A 20,758-nucleotide genomic window follows, 5' to 3' on the forward strand; every position below is an offset into this window, starting at 1 on the left:
GGAATGGGGTCCACTACTAAAAAAAAATTTTTTTTAATCACTATTTTGAGAGTCAAGCACTAAAAATCTATTCTAGGCTCTGCCAACAAAATGCCTCCCATTCTGCAATTAGCTATTTCAACACTGGGCTCTGAACACAGCACTAAAAGCATTCTTGGCTACCTGGTGCTGTATGCAACCCAGTACCTGACCGGACAGGGAGAAAGCAAGCAGTTAGATGCACTGTGGTGAGTACATAGTAGGAGCACCAATAAGGAATGGTTGGTTTTGCTCGCACAAGGAAGGTTTCTCTAGAAGCAACACAAGAAAGTCAGGTCTGAGTGGCTGGGTATGAAGTTGCCAGACACAGAAAGAGGGACATACATAAGGGTGCGGGAGTTCATGGTGTGGTCAGGGAATGGAACATCATAGGGCTCCTACAACATGGCTACATACATGTAGCAAATGCCAATGCCAAGAACACTGGATTTTAAGCACAGGGTTAGCTTTGTTTTCAAGAGGTCTTTAGTAGCACTATGGACAATGGATCTAGAACCAGTGCTGGTGAGGAGGATGCCACAAGATGCTTGGGCCAAGTAATAATGAAGCCCTCATTTCCAGGGCCATGTACAGTGGTCAACCACCTCAGGTAGCCCAAGATTGACATGGGACTTTCAATGCTAAAACTGGGAGCATCCCAGGCACACCAGGATGGCTGGTCACCCCAGGGCCATGTTATATCCAACCATAAGGCCATCCCCTCTGGTCATCTAATGCCAGAGGCATGTAGCCTTGAACTATGAGGTAGGTCAAAGACACATATCCATACTCTCACATCTGGTTCCTGAAATGGCCCTTTCATAATTCAATGCCCCAAAAGGGATTAGCTCCTGCCCGCCCTGACATCCCTGACATAGTAGGAACACTTCCAAGGGCCCCAGATGACTGCACTGAACATTCCAACCTTCTTTCATGGAGTAGCCCTGGGTTGGAGACACTGTTTTCTCTTTAGTTTTCAAGGGCCTGCTAGCATACTGCAACAGACTGCTCTGAGAGTGTATGGCGTGTTCTCCAACCCAGGTCCTGGATAGGTAATCCAGCAAAACTACCTTTGGCAGACACGGGTTTTGAGGCATGTTATTTCCCATGTACCTAGAACAACCACAGCCACTACCACATCTGGCAGCCTCTTTTTAAGCCCCCAAATCCCTGCTACTCCAATACCATACAATGATGGACCCCACTCAATAGCTCAGAAATAAAGTAACTTCATGTTATTAAAGGTATCAAATCACACAGTCAATGCTGGTGTCCAGCGCAGTCAAGGAATGGGGTAATCTGATCTTCTATGCCATTGGTCTTCTAATCATTTAAGCAATAAGATGTCAAGTGCCAAAATGAAAAACTGGAGAGAAACAGAGCTGGTCCAATTGAAGGAAAGGGGCTGGAGCACGTAAACATGTTAAATGCCCCCAAAAGCTCCCAGAACACTATCAGAAAGCACCATCCTGGTGTTTTGATACGTTTCTTAAGTGCAAAATATGTTCCAGTCGCAGAAGTGTTACATTCACTCCATAGATGTGAAACCACCCTTCAAAGGATTAAAACATGTTTCAATACTTTGTAGGCTCTGAGTGTGTTAAGATTTTCAGGTGGGCAGACCAGGGGTTCAAATCCCATTTTAACATATTATCAGCCATACAATTTCAAGTAAATTATTAGAAACCTGATACTTGAGTTTCATCATCTGTTGAAATGGGATAGTAATAACCTTCTCTCTAGCCAGCACCACCTCTCCACTCCCCAAGGCACAGGGGCAAGCACGCACACACACGCACATAGTTTTGGGTTAAGATTCAATGCAATGAACATGTGAGGCATTTGGCACCATGCCGGCCACAAGTAAATGTTTAATAAACGTAGCTACTATACTAAATGGAGGTCTCTTATCAATACAATCTTTGGCTTATTATAGGTGCCATAAAAATCCACTATCTTGTGTTGTGTACCGGTTATTGATCTGACTCCACTGCACGTCTGTTTATATAATGCTGAGCAACCAAGATAAGAACTCCTTTCAGGTATTACCAGCCTCTGTGCAACCTATCAGCATCCTAGTTTCTATTATATCTTGTGCTTGCATTACACGACTGAGTATCAATCTATAATCATTTCATCTGTGTAAGCCTTACCTCCCCAAGGACAATTTTCACTCTTCAAAGGTGGGGCACAAGGCAGCTTAGCACAGTGCTGCCCCACAGAGGACCAGACTCAGTAGGGACTCCATGGAACCAAACTGAAGAGATAGACCTGAGTTACTAGGAGAATGAATGCATTGTGCTAGCAGCGGGTGGAGGGCGGAGGTGGCGGATAAGCATAAAATGCACCGCTTGTCATGTGCCTAAGTACCCAAGCATTGGCACACAGCTGGCTGCCTTAAAATCAAACACTTCCATTTGCTCACTATGTGACTTTGGGCAAACTGGCTAATCAAACAAATCTGGCTTCTTTTTCCACATAATGGGGTTCATTGTGCCTAACACTGGGTCACTGTCAGAATTAATAGGATTGCTCAAATACAGTGCTTAGCACAGTAGTTGGCATTTAATAAGCCTACAGTTGTAATTATCACCACAACCACCACCTCCACCACCACCGTCATCATCATCATCCCCTGCTCTCTAAGGAGTTCACTCTAGCTAAATGGTAGAGATGTATTCACCTGTGAAAACAATTCACAATTTAGGGAAGTGGGGAAGTATCAGATGATCAATACAGCAAAGCCTTCAACTCCCTCTGCCTTACAAGGCATCTTTATATCTACACAATCTTGCCTAACAAGAGGGTGATAAAGACATTACAAAGATATTTTATTTCTAAATTGGAACTTGCATCTGGAATATTCGTAGATTCTCGGGTGGGTTGTACTTGAGCTTCTTATTTTGATGGTACAAAGCCAACCCATATTTATGATGTATTTACAAAGATGTTAGTCCAATTTGCTCTAGAAACGTTTGATCAGCAACATGAGCTGATGTAAATTATGAATCTAATTGGCATGGAGTGAGGACAACCTCTGCTTAAATCTCTAAACCCAAACTCTTCACCTCTGCCATTCACTGTTTTGTGTGACCTTGGCAATCACCAGCCTTATTTTTAAACTGGAATGTCTCTCTGACAGAGTGTCCATGGAGAATAAAACTGATTATTTATGTAAATAGCCTAGCACAGACATTGTGAGTACTCATTAAATGGTATCAATTATTCCTGCGTTTACTCTAAAGATGGAACTGTCCTCTGAAAGCCACACCCCTGTGATGTACCCAGTAGGCCCCCGGACAGGACTGCGGTTAGGGCTGTACCACAGCATACGCACAGCCATAGTAGGTTAGGGCTGCCTCCGGAGAGGTCAGGGATGGTGGGGTCCCTGGCAGTTACAAATGAATGCTTTCTTCATTCAACTCTGTACTGCAGAAAACAAAAGAAGGAAGGGGAAGAGTATAGAAAGCAAATATTGGTGAGGATAAGGGAAAAGCAGAACTCTCACATTGTTGGTGGGAGTGTAAAATATAAAATGGAATGGGGTTCAACCACTTTTGGGAAGGTCTGGCAGTTTTTTTAAATAAACTATACACCAAACTTTATGACCTAGAAATCCCACTCCTAGTTTTTGACCTAAGAAAATGAAAGCGTGAGTCCACGAAGAGGCTCATGCAAAAATGTCCACAGCTGCTTTAGTTTTAATAGGCAAAAACTGGAAACAGCCCAGGTGTCCATCAGTATGCATGTCATATAGGATTCCGATCATACCATGAAATCAGCAACCAAAAGGAATGAAATACTGATTTACACAACATGGATAAAGCCGACATTATAATGGATAAATGAAGCCTTGCACAAAGAGTAAATACCGCATGGCTATATTTATGGAAAGCTGTACAAAAGGCCAAACTAATACACTGGAAAATTTTAAAGTGATTGCTTCTGGGGGTCAGGGTCAGGGATTGCCTGGGAAGGAACACGAAGGAACTTTCTGGGCTGATGTAACGTCCACTATCTCAGTGGAGGTTGTATTTTATATATACACTGTACTATAAGTGTCATGTATTTGTGAATTCATCAGATGATACTTACAATTTGTCATTTCATTGTATGTAAAATTTTACATTAAAAAGAACAAATATTAAAATCTAGTTAATAATGTGCATATTGAAGTTTTAGGGTTGAATTTTTTTATATATCCTGATTGACAGCCATGTGAACGAGATATTCTTGGTCCATCTATATATATTTCATTTTTATCTGTGCCAACTATATTTCTTTGCATTGCATGGTCCACACAATCTATGAAGTACAGATATTTTAGTATCGGTCCCCATGGGCTCACTGGCCACTGGCATTCCCTTCCTTCTCACACAGAATTCAACCCATGACTTGGAGGTTTGTTTTCCTTCAGGCTTCCTGAAGTCTCTCCCACATTTCCTACCAGGACTCTCACTACCATTAGACAGCTGGGGCCCATATAAACAAGAGTTGGAACCTGGTCCTGGCTCCAAAATGCAGGGCGCCTGATGAGGATGAACCATCACAGCCACTCCCTCCAAAAGGAAGGACCTGGAAAGCTCAGTCGCCCTCTCTCAGTGAACTTTGTGCTGGCCATGCCTCTTACAGAGGTGGGTTGTGGCCACACAGAACCGTGTTTACAGAACATGATAAGGTCACGCATCCAATTCCCCCTTAATTCATGGATCACCAACCCCGATGGTTCTTCTTTTTACAAGTGAGGAAACAGAGGATCAGAGCTTACACTCCTCTAACCTGCTCTAACCTGCTCTAAAGCACTGCTTGAATTCAACCCCATTTAATCTAGAATTCTATCCTCCCCTCTCATGACACACTGCCCTGAAACCACCTCTCATCCCCACCAAGTAGTCAATTTTACAAATGCCAGTCTAGGACAAGACTGGGTGAGGAGCCTTTAAGGCAGCAGCTTTTGTACTGCAAGCTGGAAAAAACTCAGCGGCTCCTGACCAGCAGCTTTTCTTAAAGAATGGACAGCAATGTATCTGACTGCATAACACTTAACAACAGACACTGGCCCCTGAAACTTGTTCCAGCGGTACATAGATATTTATACATCTGTGTTTCTTAGTGTGAGCCTGTAGTCCAGAAAAGTTAGACAGCCACTGATTTAAAGATTAGGTCCCCCAAGATCAGAGACTTAGATTCCAGGTTTGATTACCCAGATTTCAAAAAATAATGCTGGAGAGGAAAAATCATGCTGAGGAAGGTCCTGAGTAAGGCCATCGTGGAAAGCACATCACTTGAGCGAAGGTCCCTAGCTGTCTGTGGGAGAGACACATGACCACCAGTAGCAGTAACAGAACCCAGGCTGTGTCCTGGGGAGGAAGCAGACACAGCCTAAAGGCCCCATGGGCTGTGTGACCAATCTAGGGGAGAGACGGAGATCCCCATATACAACTGACCCCATGGTCTCCCCTCTCAGCCCTTTACTGGGGTGCCAATAACAAAGTAGAAATTTCATTTTTGATAGGCTTTACTACTGAAGAAGTCAGCCCTCAATGGCACATTACGTAATTCAGAGCCACACTAAATAAACACAAAGCCTTGATGTTGACCAGTTTAAATTATACTCCCTCGTGTTCCTCTCCCCAATTTCATTTTCCTTTCTTGATTTCCAAAAGCAATCCTTATCATTCATCTTGTGTATATATTCCAGCTTACAGCGTAATAATTTCATGATGTGTGTGGGTCCATGAGCAATGCACAACATTGTTTGAGGGATTTTTTTTAAGTTACATCCAACCAAGAGGAGGTACATGTCCTTCCCCAATCTTTCACTCATTGTTTTTTAGATGTATCCATATTAATACATGCTCATTTGTGTAGCATGCCACAGAGTATTTCATCCACTGGGATATTCCATAAACTGTTTCCAACATGCTGTCATTATAAGCAACAATGGTTCACATGGAAGTCTGTTCAAGTTACAATATAGTTGGAAGTAGTATTACTGAGTTATCATATAAACAAATCTTCAACTTGACTAGTTATTGCCAATCTCATGTACCAGGAAAACTACTATTAATAGTTCAGTGTATGTCCTTGAGACTTTATATACCTATACACACACATATATATACGTGAGTTTACAGAGGATGAATATAGGTAAGTTTATCTCATGCTTTATAATGGGTTGCAAAGGACTATTTTCTGCATGAACTGACCAGCGCCCAACTGATGGACACTAAGGGGTTTTCCCCAATCACAGAATTTCAGAAAACTTTTTTGTGCATCAATAACTAGCACACTGGTTCTAGTGCACATGTAGGACAGATTAGGACTGCCAGATCCACCACTTAATTTTACAAAGGAGAAAAAGCCGAGTCCCAGAGAGCTAAGGTGAGGAGCTGGCCCAAGGACCCTGGCAAGCAAGAAATGAAGGGGCTGAGGCCTGGGGTTCCTACAGTCTGGTCTCCAGCACTCTTAGGGGGCACTCGCTCTGCTTAAGTGAATAAAACATTCCGATACACATTATTCCTTATACACATCATCTCCATTTACCCTGTAGAATTTGACATTCTCAAGAGGCACTCTGTGTATCACAAAAGTCATGGAAAAATCTCCCTGTTTCTGTGTGGAAAGGAGGTCAGGCCAAAAGTCTTGCCCCAGATCCTTCTGCCCCAGCAGGCTGCAGGAGTCGGCCTCTGATTCTCGTCCTCAGTCCAGGCACCTCACAGAGTGGCTAAGTGCACGCTTGCTGCTCCACCCTGGGACGCGAATGGGATTCCCAGGACTCCAGCCTGAGGTCAGGGAAGAAGACTCAAAGACCACATAGCACAGTAATCAGTGCAAACTCTAAGAGGCAGAGGGAGGTGTCCAGGTCCCCAAGCTCAGGAAAGCAGTGAGAATTTTAAAAGCCAGTCTCATAGCTAGTCCTCCTCAGCAAATTTATTCAGCTGCTCATACTTAAGCCAGACATCCAGCCCTAACCACATTTCAAACAATTTCAGCTGCGCTTGTGTTCTCTGGTGCTGAGTGCACAGGCTCACGCGTGCACGCACACACACAATGGGTTGGGTGCAGTCTTGATGCCTGACCTTTGGCATATATGAGTTTGAATCCTGACTCAGCCTCTCATTAGCTGTGTGACCTTAGGCAAGTTATTTGACCATCCAAGCTTCAAATTCCTCCTCTTAAAAAAAAAAGAGAGACAAAATGTGTACTTACCTTAGAGGAGTTTTGTCAAAAGCAAATGAGTTACTGCATGTAGGCGCTCAGAAAAGCTCTTAGCCCACAAAAATTTAGTAAATATTTGGGGTACTTGTCTCATGGTGGTGTCTGAAATAAAACAATGTCCCTGGCTTTAAGGAGCTAGTAAATTTATCAGAATGTCAAATAAAACAATAGAAGCGGGTGTGGCTGCTAGTCAGAGGGAGTGGCAGGTACAGTGAACAGTGCCAATCTGGAGGGTATATGAGGGATACCCAAGAATTGGAGGAGGCCGCTCACCTCAGGGAACTCATGGAGGGGCTCAGACATACTCAGAACAATCCTGAGCAAGGCCACACCCTTGGTGCTAGGTCCAGGCTGAGTCCCAAGGCAAACATACTTATTTCACAAATCGTACGAAGGTACAAAGTCTTGTCAGACACACCAGGCCCTCAGAGGCTCTCGGGCAGGTTATCCTCGAGGGCCCACATGTGATGGAGAATCTGAAGGCATGTGGTGCGTGGACAAGCCTCTCTTCCCTCGGGCTCTTGGGAATCCATGCTTGTGGATTCCTCCATTGTCCCTTGGGCTCTTTCTCCCAACCCTCTGCATGTGGGTAGTTATCCCACACTGCTCACCCCTCATGGCCCCCACAGGTACCTCCTCCCTAAAACGAACAGATACTGTGAGCATTAAGTGAAATGAGCTGCATGAATGTGTTGACACAACTTCGTCCCGTCCACTCTCTGAGGATGTTGTCGCCCCTAGACAGCTCAGCCCATCATCCCAGCATCACCTGAGTCCTCCACATCTGCCCAATACATCCCACCAGGGCCATGCCCTGTCTCTACCAGCCACCCGGTCACCCACTGCTGATGCTGCTCTGCCCACACCCCTCGAGAACCGGCTACCCCCCAGTGCTCACTGAAAAGAGACTCACGGTTTCGGGTGTGCACACAAGGCTTTCTGTGATCTAGCCCAACCGACCTTTCCAACTGCCACCTCCACCATGGCTCTTTACTCTGGTTTGGTTCAAGCACTTGCTAGGTGGTGCGTCGTGAAATCCAGGGTCTGAATCCAAATAAGGGGGTTAACAAAGCCTGGCGGGGTCATGTGCATACCTTGAGAGCCCTTAATACCTTAAGCTGCACTGTGGCTCTTCACATTGTCCCAAATGTACGTGGACCTCAAGTATTCTTTTCTCACAAAGCTCAAGACAATCTATACCGTACTGTTTCTCCAGCAAGGCTGAGGAATGTGCCACGTAAAGTGACTGCCCTGGCCCCTGGCTATGACCCCCTTAGAAGTGTTTGTCCTCCATCACCCTGAGGACAGGGTGTGCCGATCAGCCTGTCTCGGAACATGGACAGGAAATAAATGGTTGCCTGCTTGCCCCATTTTCCTGTCTACCCCACCTCACAGACTTCACTAAATTTCCTGTATGTTTAACCTACCCAGGGCTGGTTTCTGATGTGTAAAACCAAAGAATTGATACATCGTTCTTTGGGACTCTGAGCCAGGCTACCCAAATCTCCCCTCAGCAATGGAGCACCCAGAGTCATCCTCCCCTCCCCTCCCAGGGCAGCACCTGTCCCATCTGGAGTAGACCTCACAAAGGTGGGCAGCATTTTCACTGAAGCAGTGGGGTGGGTGGTGGCTCCAAGCCCTTTCTCCATCTCCTTGCGGAACCGCTGAGAGATCTCCAGAAGGTTCTCATCAGAAAGACGCATGTGGTAGAGATACTGGTCGACCTGCAGAGGGGAAAACAAGAGTACAGACCTGTAGCTTAAATCAGTTATGGTACTGCCATCTGTGCAATGGAACATCACTCAGCCCTCAGAAAGAATAATGCCTGTTATGTGCAGAAAGTTATCATTAAAGACCATTTACTTGGAATCTATTTGACAAGACTGTCTTTAAAAAAAAAAAAAACAACTAAACTGAAAAATTAAAAGAGAAAAATAGGTTTAACTTTATTTCTGGAAAGTGGTAAAGTTGAGGGGAAAGGCACACTGAGGAAGAGGGAGAGTTCTTTCCAGAAAGGCTGAGTTTAAGGGTCTGTGACAATATCCTGGGAGCTAGGGTTCATTACTGACCCTCCTTGTTCCCTACACACTTTGAGGCCAGTCATGGCAATCCTATTACCCCCACTCTAGCCCAAGCAACCAGCTTCTCTTGCCTCACTTACACAATCCCCATTCTGCCTTTTCCTCTTCCGTCTATTTTCTACCACTAGCCAGACTCTAACCATTCCCCTGCTTGAACCTTCCAGTGCTTCCGATGAGAACCAAACCTGAAATCCTTCCAGGGCCCCACATGATCTGGCCTCTCACTACCTCCTAAGCTCACTGCGTGCCTCTGAACTCCTTGTGCAAACACTACCCTTGGTTCAGTCCTTCCCTGCCTCAGAACCCGTGCAGAGGGGCCCTCACAGCTCTCTGTTCCATCCCATTTCTTCAGCCCCCTCCAGACCTCTCTCCACCGAGGTCTCCCATCCTTCTAATGAAACAGTCAGGCCTCCCATTATTCCAAGAACTCAGACTTTTCCCTTCACCACACCATCCATAATATGTATTTCTTGGTGTCCAAACCATAAGCACCAAGGCCAAGAAGAACCATGTCTCTTTGTTTACCCCTGCATCCCTGCCACATGGCTGACACAGAATAGAGCCTCTACATAAATAGCAATGCAAGCTCTCCCGTCCTCAGAGGCAGAGAAAGCTCTCCCTACTTATGTCATTGATCTTGTTCCCAACACAAAGTTTATATGTACTTGATTTACTACTCAAAGAGGCATCTGGAGTGCTTCTCACAGTTTCCTTCTTGGAAGCTCCCATTTGCTTTGGCCATGGTAAGTCCCAGTTTTCTCCTATCAGGAAAAGGAGACACACAAGTTTCCACAATAACCCTGTCCACAGCAGCAGTGTCCAGGACAGGCGACGCTGCTGGCCTTGGAAGTGTAGGGACAGACAGAATCAGGGGACCTCGGGCCAGGCCCCAGCTGCCCCCTCAAGGGGTGACGGTTCCGGTCCTCTCAGCATTATCAGCACACTGAGAGACTTGGAGCAATCCTGCTATTCCCCCACTCTGAAATGTCAGAGTCCCCAGGGGCAAAGCTTGGCTGATGACCACTGCCCCTGTTATTCCTGTTATACCCGCCTGCCCCTGCCCTTGCTCAACTTTGACAAAGAAGCACACATTTTTATAATTAGAGTTCCCAGACGAATGTGCTCATTAGCATTATAGCCTATTATAGTTTCCAGCCTTTTTTGTCAGGCCTTCTAGAATTACTTTTTTAACTGAACTTTAAGCCTAAGATTTCCAGAGGAACAGCAAAACGTGCTTAATTCTTTGAGAAAAGAACTCAGTTTGTTCAACAGAGACAGCCCCCCCCCCCCACTCACGTCTTCTCTATTCCGCGCTGTATCCTAACTCCCTATGGGGTCTGGGGCACATCCTCCTCTTCGGGCCTCTTTCTGCCCTTGTAGAACAAAAGGATTGGCCCTTTTTGGAGCATTTCAAATATCCTGCTCAGGAGTCATCTCTGCTCATTCTTCTAAAATCCCAAAAGGTGAAAAATAATAAATAAAATCCCAAAAGGTGAAAGACTGGAATGTGGAGTGAAATGCTGAAAACAGCCACAATCCAGGCAAAGAGAGTCACTGGAAACCTTGCTCCACAACTGCTATGTGGTTAAAACTACATTGAGACACGACCCTTGCCCACATAGGGTGGGCAAGAACAGGGTAGGAGAAAGGCAGTCGGCCACTTCTCCCCCTCCCCAGCCAACAGAGGAACTGGGGTTTCAAATTTGCAAAAATGAGGATTTCCCAGAACTTCAGCATTTATTGAGTGAAATATCAGAGTCCCCAAGGCATTTATTGAAGAGCCGCCACAGACTATCCAAGCGTATCAATCTAAATCAGGAAGAACCCAAATGCCATTCTGTTTGCTGACCTCAGGCTCCTAGAGCGTCACTTGCCATGAGCCCAGCGCCGGCCTCAGCCTCTCAGGGCTGTGTGGACACCAGCCTCCACCACTGATCTGGGTCTCCTATAATACTGGACAGCCAGAGTGCTCCTGAGAGACCTGGCCTCCCTCACAATGTTTGAGGCTCCCCAGGAGGTAAAAGGGTATAACTTTAGCCCTACACCATTCAAGTCCCCTCCCTATTGGTAGGAAGCAAATCTCTGGTGACCCTGGGGCCAGGGCAACTTTAATCACCCCAGAGGCCTCCCGCTCCAGATCCGGTGATGCCTGGCCTGGCCCAAAACACTGCACTGCCTCATGGCTGATAATGCTAATGTACATAACCCGGGACCCTCAGACCAGAGGCCAACACCGGGCCATGTCCAAGAGCAGCCTAAGTACTAACAGTAAACCCTTACGTGGCACAGACTCTGTTCTCAAGGTTTTACATCCATGAATTCATTTAATCCTCACAGCCACCCTGTGAGGTAGGCAGTGTTATTACCTCTACCCTACCGATAAGGGGAAGGTGACATGCCCAGTCACAGAGACACAAAGGGCCAAGCTGAGACTGGATTGGGCAGCCCAGGTCGTCTGTGCCCTTGTCCACTGTGCTAGATGAATGTTCCTCTTCTGCTGGACGACAGTGGAGTCTATACAGGCCGAATGGCACTGCAGTGCATTCGGGCTGGCCATGCCCACTAAAAAGGCCATCTTCTATTCCAGTCATTCCGTAATGCAGATACAAAGGTCAAACAGCAAAGAGCATGGCCCATGGGGCCGGTCTGGCAAATCGGAGGGCAGTAGAGGCAACAGACATGTCTCTGGACACTGTCATGAGTTTGCCACATGATAAAGTTGGAACTCCCATATTACTACTTTCGCAAAAAGAGTAGAGTGCCAGAAGCTTCACTTCGGCCCACTTCTCTATCCCCCCCGCCCCCACCCCACTGCCAGCACGGACGGCTCTGGGTGTTACAAAGGAAGCCAGCCAGGAAAGTAGAGCCTTTACTGCTTTAAGAGGCTGCATGGCCACTTCTTAGAGGGTGTGGTTATGTACACAAAAGAGCATAGGTGGACTGGCCACAGTTCTACAGCAGCCATTCGTCCTTTAACTTTGATGCTTCAGCTGTGACAGGCTGGTTGGAAATCTAGTTGATACTTCTCATTCTTAACCCTCAAAGACTAACAAGTAAACAGCCTTATTTCAAGTCACGGTGCCTTTCGCCCAAGAGTATAGTCATCTTTTAGTGTCCAGTAACAGATGAAAACAATGACGATGATTGTTACAGTAGCTAAACACATGCTGAGTATTTCTTACCTACCAGACACCATCCTAGGACTTTACTGACTTAACTGCCATTGTCCTTTTATGAAACTTCTACACTCCTGTTTTACAAGCCACTAGACAGTGAGGGGCAGAGTTATAAAACTGAGGTGCATCTGGCTCTAAAACCGGGCAATTGGGACCACCACCTTTACTTCACCTGTCCTGTGGTTTCTTGGATGACCCTGGCGCCTTGATTTCCTCTCTGACACATGAGACTAAAAGAAAGGGTAAGGGACAACTCTGAAAAATGCAACAAAAGCACTTTGGCCCAAACTTCCCCTTCTTCACAGCATGATGATGTGGCCACCCTGAGTTTAGTAGGAAGGGATGTTTAATTGCCTAATATCACAGCTTCCTAAACTTTCTGCGGGGCCTACCCAGCCTTTGCTGGCACTGCTATGCTGGGTGAAGGGTAGCCACGGGAAGCGAGAGCCAGAAACAAGAAACAGCTTCCATACAAAGACCATTTTCCTAGATTGGGAAGGAAGTGAATGCAACTTTGCAGGATTCTGCCAACTTCTCCCACAGTGAGGGAGCACCAGGCCCAGTCGTGGGACAAAGTCATTTAAGAGATATCAAATGGACACAGGACAGTAGGACCACAACTAAAAAAATGCCCTTAAAATGCCCTTGGAGCATCATGGGGCTTTTTTTGTCTAGTTGGTCAAGTTTGCCTCTCTCACCCCCACAACCATCAGGCCCAGGTTTGAATGCTTCCAAGCATGACAGGCTCAGTCCTCTAAGATGGTTAGCTGCTACTATTGGTTGGCTCTAGATATTAGAAAATGTTTTCTCAATCTAGGGGAAATCTACTTTCTGAGAACTTCCATCTAGTCTCCATTCTGCCACTTGGGATAAGAGTTCCCAAACTCGGCAGCACATCAGCATGACTGACATGAGGAGCTTTTTTAAAACATTAACAATCCCAAAGATCCACTCCAGACTGACCAAATTGATACCTTTAGAAGTTCAAACATCTTCCCCTCTCTTTGAGCTGGTACCCACCATGCCAATAATGTGATAATGGTGGGCTATATTCTGGTCAACACTGCCTAAGGACATTTTTACCATTTTTCTACCTGGTGTCTTTGGAAGTCAGTAGTTAATAAGACATTAGGCCAAGTGTGAAATAATCCTGTGTAGATCCTGGGTGCTGGGAACTGGAAAGATTAAACCCTGTATACTTGTTGGAAACATTCAGGTGGTTGGAAACTATCAAAGCAGAATCACTCAGGCCAACCCTCATTTCATAGTTAGAGATGGTCAAGTACAGGCTGTGGCATCAAAAAAATCAGTGTTCAAATCCTGACTGTAGCATCTGTACAGGTGTGTAACACTGGATGAGTCACTCTCTGACTGAGACCCCATTTCCTCCCTATAAAACGGGATGAAGGACCCCACACAGCAGTCACTGGCATAAATGGCTTTATGATGAACCCACAGCTCTATCTAACCGTTCTCTTTTTCTGCTAAGACTCCCCACTGGCCAGTGGCACCCTCAGAGGATCAGAGTTAAGAGTTAAGTTCTTAAGACACTTCTTAACTCTGCCTTGGTCACATTCACAGTTATCAAAACAAGAGGCTGTTTCCCCAAACTGTTCCTTCTTTTTCTGTGGTGGATGTGTGACCTATCACACTGGGCTGCTTCTCTTTAAAGCTCAATCAGGGAGAAAGAGGGGAAAGAGGGGGTTTTCCAAACTGGGGAAACAAAGGCAGGCTGAAAGTGAAGCCTGGCTGAGGTATTAGAAGGCCACCTTCCTGCCTGGAGGCAAGCATGTATATTAAAGAAAAAGTGATAGCAGTTTAAAACTTTTTTTAATGTTTATTTATTTTTGAGAGAGAGAGACAGAGCACGGGCTGGGGAGGGGCCGAGAGAATCTGCAGCAGGCTCCAGGCTCTGAGCTATAAGCACTGAGACCAACACAGGGCTTGAACCCATGAACTGCAAGATCCTGATCTGAGCTGAAGTCAGATGTTTAACTAACTGAGCCACCCAGGCGCCCAACTGCAGTTTTAAATGGGATCTCTTTAGCAATCTGGAGACTAGAACTTCTTCATTGGGCAATTCTGGTCAGTTTTTTCCGCTCACACACCAGTCCCTGTTTCCTCTAGAGGATTGTGAGTAGAAGCAGGAGAGGTTCTAAAGAGAAATGAACACATTCTTTATGAAATGAGATAACACCCTAAATGAGAAGCCTGTCTCCTTCAGTGTCCACATTTTCCTCCAGACTAGCACCAAAAGGAAGGGAAATTATGTCACAGCAATGATGCAGAGAATGGAAAGAGCAGGTCACCCTCACAGAGGATCCACCAAGAACTGTGCAGTGTCCTGGGTGGAGCAGACACAGCCCCGGTCAGGTATGGGGAAGCCCTGAATGGAAAAGCCTGGAGCAAAAAAGGGATGTCAGAAAAACTGAGGCCAGAGGGCAGACTTGACCAAGGTCATACATCTGAGACCACAATCTGGATCACCCAGACACCTTCTTCTGTTGTCAAAAACAATATAAATGACAATCCTGCTGCTGGTCTACAAGGGCCCCTGTCATCCTGCGGGCCAATTCCAATTGAATGGCTGGTGGCCACTGCCTAGATCCTAAAGCCACCCTGTCTTATCCCAGTGGGAAAACAGTCCTGACCAAACTATTTAGATCCAGAAGACAACAATATTCTAATTTTGACAGTTGATGACATAAAGTATTACAAATCCTACCTTGAATACCTTAAGAGGTTTCAAAGGGAAGTATGGAAGAAACCTTAAATTTCAACATCTGTATCTATAAGATTTGTATCATTCAACACCAGAACTCTGACCGTTGCTTCAACCCCAGCTTCTCCCACTGTATAGCCTATATTGAAAGCCAATTATATGCAAAGCACTACAGTGTACAGGAACATGATTTTAAAAGAAATCAATTCTTGGGGCACCTGGGTGGCTCAGTCGGTTAAGTGTCCAACTTCGGCTCAGGTCATGATCTCACGGTTCATGAGTTAGAGCCCCATGTCAGGCTCTGTGCTGACAGCTCTGAGCCTGGAGCCTGCTTTGAATTCTGTGTCTTCCTCTCTCTCTGCTCCTCCCCAGCCCATGAATTCTCTCTCTCTCTCTTTCACAAAAGTAAAATAAACATTAAAAAATAATTAAAAGAAATCAATTCTGGAAATGGATAGTAATGACGGTTGTACAGAAATATGAATGTACTTAATGCCATTGAATTGTACATTATATATACACATATATAAATATACACATATATATACGTGTGTGTGTATACATAAACAAAAATAATTTTTTAAAGAACTCAAGATTCCTGTTCTCTAGGACTTTATAAGAGAGCACAGAACTCAAATCCTATCATAGACCCAATGAATGTCTCTGAAACAAATAGAGGGACAGATCCCAATAGATAACAAAGGGAGCACAATGCAAGGCAGCCTCAGAAGTGTCACAGCTGTAAGTGGCCTGTGAGACTGGCATGCAGGGGAGACTGTTCTGGGCAAAGAACATTTATATCCAGCATACATGTCAGTGGATAGATGTTGACCTGGAGAGTAAGGATATTGTGTGAAAAGGCTCAGAAGGTATGGGCCAAGATATTGGAAACATTATGAATCCTAGGACCAGAAAGCTATTCACCTCATTGTGAGTATTACATTAACTCCCTACTACAATGTCTTTACATTAGTATGATTTAAACCTACCACTTTTAGTCATCGGATAATGGGAAGGAAGGATCATGAAGGTCACCCCACTGTGTAAAGTTGCTGTGTTGTTTACCGACCAGTTACGTTTCTATAGTGTTTGGTGCCAGGAGAAAGTCTGGCTGCCCAGAGTCACTGCTTCCTGCTACAGGCCAGTGAAATTAAAACAACCGCCTCAAGGACAGCTATCCTTTTTGCCTAGACTGCCAGGAAGCTCAGAGCTCTGCTCTCCACTCCAGTGAACTATCCCTAGTCTATGTTTCTTGGTAGACACCCTTGCCTATCCTTTTTACTGAAAGCTGAACTAGATCACCTAATCCTTTTAGTAAGTGGAAAAAATAAATAATAATGATCAAGCAAATCTCATCAGCTATCTCTATAGGACACATCCTCTTCAACAAAAGTGAATTCAGATGAACAAATTGGACAAGAAAGCGACTCCACCAGCATGTAAGCATCAGGACCACCTGGAAGCCATGCTGGACATTCTTCCCCCAGGCTCCAGGAGGTACTAGATGAACAGCAGCTGATTGCTATTCTTTAGCCTCTTCCAGACCCCAAGCAGACCAACTGACTGAATTTCAACTTTCCTAGCGCTCATGTTCTTGTCCCAAAGATATAATCAGGTCATTGATACAGATATTAAGCAAAGGCTCCAAGGCTCCAACTTAGCTTCCTCAAAAGAAATTTCAGTAAGGCCGCACCTTCTTGAAGGGCTCTGACTGGTCTCATCTGCTTTCATTCATATGGTTGAAACAGGGCTGGGGGTGCAGGAAAAGGGATACTATACAGCAATTAAGAACTACCACCTACCCACTGGGTGTTATATGTAGGCGACGAATTTCACTAAATTCTATTCCCGAAATCATTATCACACTTTATGTTAACTAACTTGGATTTAAATTAAAAAAAAAAAAAAAAAAAAAAACAAAACACCACCTACCAGCGCATATAGCAACATACATAGATGAATCTCATAATACAATGTTGGGCGAAAGAGGGGCGCCTCGGTGGCTCAGTCAGTTAAGCGTCCAACTTTAGCTCAAGTCATGATCTCTCAGTTTGCGGGTTCAGGCCCACATCAGGCTCTGTGCTGACAGCTCAGAGCCTGGAGCCTGCTTCGGATTGTGCCTCCCTCTCTCTGCTCCTGCCCTGCTCTCTCTCTTGCTTTCTCTCTCTCTCTCAAAAATAAATAAGCATTTTTTTTAAATTTGTAATAAAAAATAAATAAATAAATAAAGTTGGGTGAAAGAAGCCAGACACTAAAAGGGATATACATTGTGAGTCCATTTATATGAAGTACAGAAACAGATCTACCCTGACAAAAGGTGGGACAGTGATTACACCTACTACTGGTGATGATCTGTTACTGTATCTGGGTGGTGGTTACCTAGTGTCTTCAGTTTCCTGTGTATATTATACTTCAATTTTAAAATACAGGAGGAAAAAAGGGCAAGGCCCTGACCAGGCCCTGGTCTACCCACTACTCATGGTCAGAGGGCCCAGGAAGATCAAATAAGTCTTTAAGAGATCAAACCAGAAGGGAAAGCCATAATCTAAATGCAGCCACAAACAGCAGTTCCAGCAACTCTACACGCTGACACAGGCTTGCAACTTAGTTTCAAAAGAATTTATTTTTGCATTATTCCTTTGCCAGTGTTACCTCAAATCTTTGACAAGGAAGCCAAGGCTTGGAGAAGCTTTCCCAAACCGCAGACCAAGTCCCTGGAAGGCCCTACAACATCCGGTGGTCAGCTGAGTGCCCTAACCTAGGGCACAGGTGTGCCCATCCTGGGAAAGCCAGGTAACTACTGTCAGTGACCTCATTAATAATAATGCCTTCACAGACTTCTCCTGGGAGGACCAAGGCTGTGCAAAGAGCAGCAAGTTTATCCTGTAATGTTGCCAACCCAAGGCCAGATGTTTCTGATAAAAAGAAAAAAAGGAAAAGAAAAAAAGGTAAACTAAGGAGGCAAAGACACAGCAGATCCTGGACTCTTGAAGCCTCCTTCCTCTGAAAGGCAGCGAATCAAAAGTAACAGATCTGCCAAAACACTTTCTTCAGGATGGGACAAGGCAGAATCTCGCTGGGGCCACCATGCCACCTCAGGGAGATTCCAGCTGACGCACCAGGCACTCACACGCCTGGGGCGCCAGGCTAAGTGTAAAGCTGACCTAGAGGCTTATAGGCCACTCCTCCAGGATCCTGTTGCACCCCTGTGAGTCACAGGGGTTCCTGTTCTTCCAGTTCTTGCCTCAGCTGCCTGGAGTTACAGACAGACAGACCTCAGGCAATAGCACCCGTCAGGGGTCCAGGAGATGGGCATTTGGGACACGGGTCTTGGGACCCTCCTGTCCTCAGACATTCTGTTCCAGCTGTTGGGCAGCACCGTGATAATATGTCCCAGATGTACATGACCCTGGCACAGTTCATTTACACACATTAATCGAGCGCTAAATGGAGTGTGCCAGGGACTGAGGACACCAGGGGAAAGGAGACCCCAGTTTTTGCCGGAAGGGGCTCAGTCTATTAGGTGGGAGGCAAATATGTCAGCAAGTAATTACAAACTGAAAGTTAGGGCAGATAGTAGGCAGTTTCCTTCACTGCCTACTAATAAAATATAGATTTACGATCATTTAAATCATGCACACATCAACAGAATTCTAAGTAGTGTCTCAAAAAGGTTACAAAGGTATATATGTTGACCCCACACCTAGAATGTTCCCCTTCTCTGGACTAACAAACTCCCATTTGGCTTTCAGGGCCCGGCACAAACGGCCCCTCCCCAAATTCCGAGCTGCCAACACACTTTTGACACCTTGTGTCTTTCTGCCCTCATTGGTCCCAGAGGACTAAGGGCATCCACTACATGTTCCCAGCTTCACCTTTGTGATGCAACAGCTTTCTCAATACTGAGATATAGTAGGTGCTCAAGTCATATATCACGGTCACACACCGGGGGCTACGGTGTGCCGAAGCGGTGGGAGAGTAACCTGGCCGAAGCGGAGGGCTGGCCGTTCCAGAATGCCCAGGGGCTCAGAGCCTGACCCTGTTTTTCACCTGAGCCCTGACGGCACATGACCCTAGCAGCAGCATGGTTTCCTCTCCCACTACCTGGCCGCGTGGTCAGTCCCCCAGGTCCCCAAAGTGTTAAGACTCTGCCTTCCCTGGACAGCCCCACACCAGGGACCCAAGTCTACCCCTAAGCCTCTTGCCCCAAAGGGGCATCTGAACTACCTACTCCTGCCTGCTGCCAAGTGTCCACCCGCTGCACTGAACCCCTGTAGATCAGTCCCTGCGTACCAGGTCCTGCCCCAGAGCTTCCCGGTCTGCCCGCCCACCCCACAATCACACCCACCACAGGCAGGGCAACCAGATGTCCAGTTAGTCTGGAACGAGCTCAGTTTACACTGAGGTAGCAGCATGAGTATTAACAGCGTGCCCTTTTACCTCAAAAGTGGCCCAGTTTGGACAATAAATTATAGGGTTACTCTAGGTACACGCCACAAGGCAAATCCTGCCTGTGTTCTTGAGGAGCCCACGCAAGACGGATGAGAAAAGCTCATGCTGCACAACTGGTGCCAAAAGGGAAATGGGGACCAAGAGACTGGGTTCCTGCTCTGGGTCTTGTCCTATATAAACCTGGGCCAGTTACTCAGTACACAGCACCTGGTTTCCTCATCTATAAAATGAAGAACTGGAACTAGATGATCCAAAGGTCCCTTCCCAACTGACACCTGACTCACAGCCCCATGAAACTGAAACACCAGTTACCATGTCCAGTTGTCCCAGGCAGCCCCAGGCTCGGCTTAAGGGTCTGGACTCTGGGGTCAGGTTGCCTGGATTTGAATTCTGGCTGGCCCTTGAACAAGGTACTGTCCCTTTCTGTGCCTTGCTGTCTTTATCTGAACAACAGGTAATAATGTCTACCCGGAGGGCTACTTGAGGATGGCCTGACTGTGAGTGCACAGACAGAGCCCCGCACTTAGTAATGTTTGTGATTTTAAGAACTTTAGGTATTGATGGAGGAACTGATCAGACATGGCTAGAAGGCTGCACCGGAAGGGGTTGAGACAGGAAAATTTGGGAAGAAGGAGGAGGAGGAAGTGTCTCAAATGGGAAAAAGGAAAAGTGGCAGGTTCATATGCCCTCATTTAACCCTGATGGCTTATCTGGCTTAACTCCTTTATCAGACAATACGAAGATGCCAGAAGGAAGAGTCTGGGAATAAGGTCTTTCAAGAACATGAACCGCCTCCAGGGTAGAGCCACTGAGCTAAGGGTGAGAAGAGGCAGGAAGGCTGGATGGGTGGGCACCAAGGGCCAGAGTCTCAGCCCTGACTCACTCTATTGGTTAACTCCAAGCTAAGTTTTGACCAACGTCCCTCCTAGGAAGGAACATCAAGGGAATACTTAGAGACCCATAGACAAAAGTGCAAAAAGCATGGCCACCTCTGAAAGAGAGCAGCATTTCAGGGCAACAAGGCCAAGACTCCCAACTAGGTTTGGACAAGACACAGCCTATACAGGGATGGGGGAAGGAAAATGTGG

At 46.0% G+C, this 20,758-nt stretch overlaps 1 protein-coding gene across 1 annotated transcript in view; it reads right to left on the reverse strand.

The window, feature by feature from the left end:
• Nucleotides 1–20,758, reverse strand: part of HK2 (hexokinase 2) — a 63,639-nt gene that overhangs the window by 35,240 nt on the left and 7,641 nt on the right. The window contains exon 2 of the mRNA XM_039240129.1: nt 8,801–8,963. Coding sequence (XP_039096060.1) covers nt 8,801–8,963 — 163 coding nt within the window. The remainder of the gene's footprint in view (nt 1–8,800; nt 8,964–20,758) is intronic.

Source organism: Hyaena hyaena, unplaced genomic scaffold (genome assembly GCF_003009895.1).
Source record: "Hyaena hyaena isolate Hyena2069 unplaced genomic scaffold, ASM300989v1 scaffold_168, whole genome shotgun sequence".
Classification (NCBI taxonomy): Eukaryota; Metazoa; Chordata; class Mammalia; order Carnivora; family Hyaenidae; genus Hyaena; species Hyaena hyaena.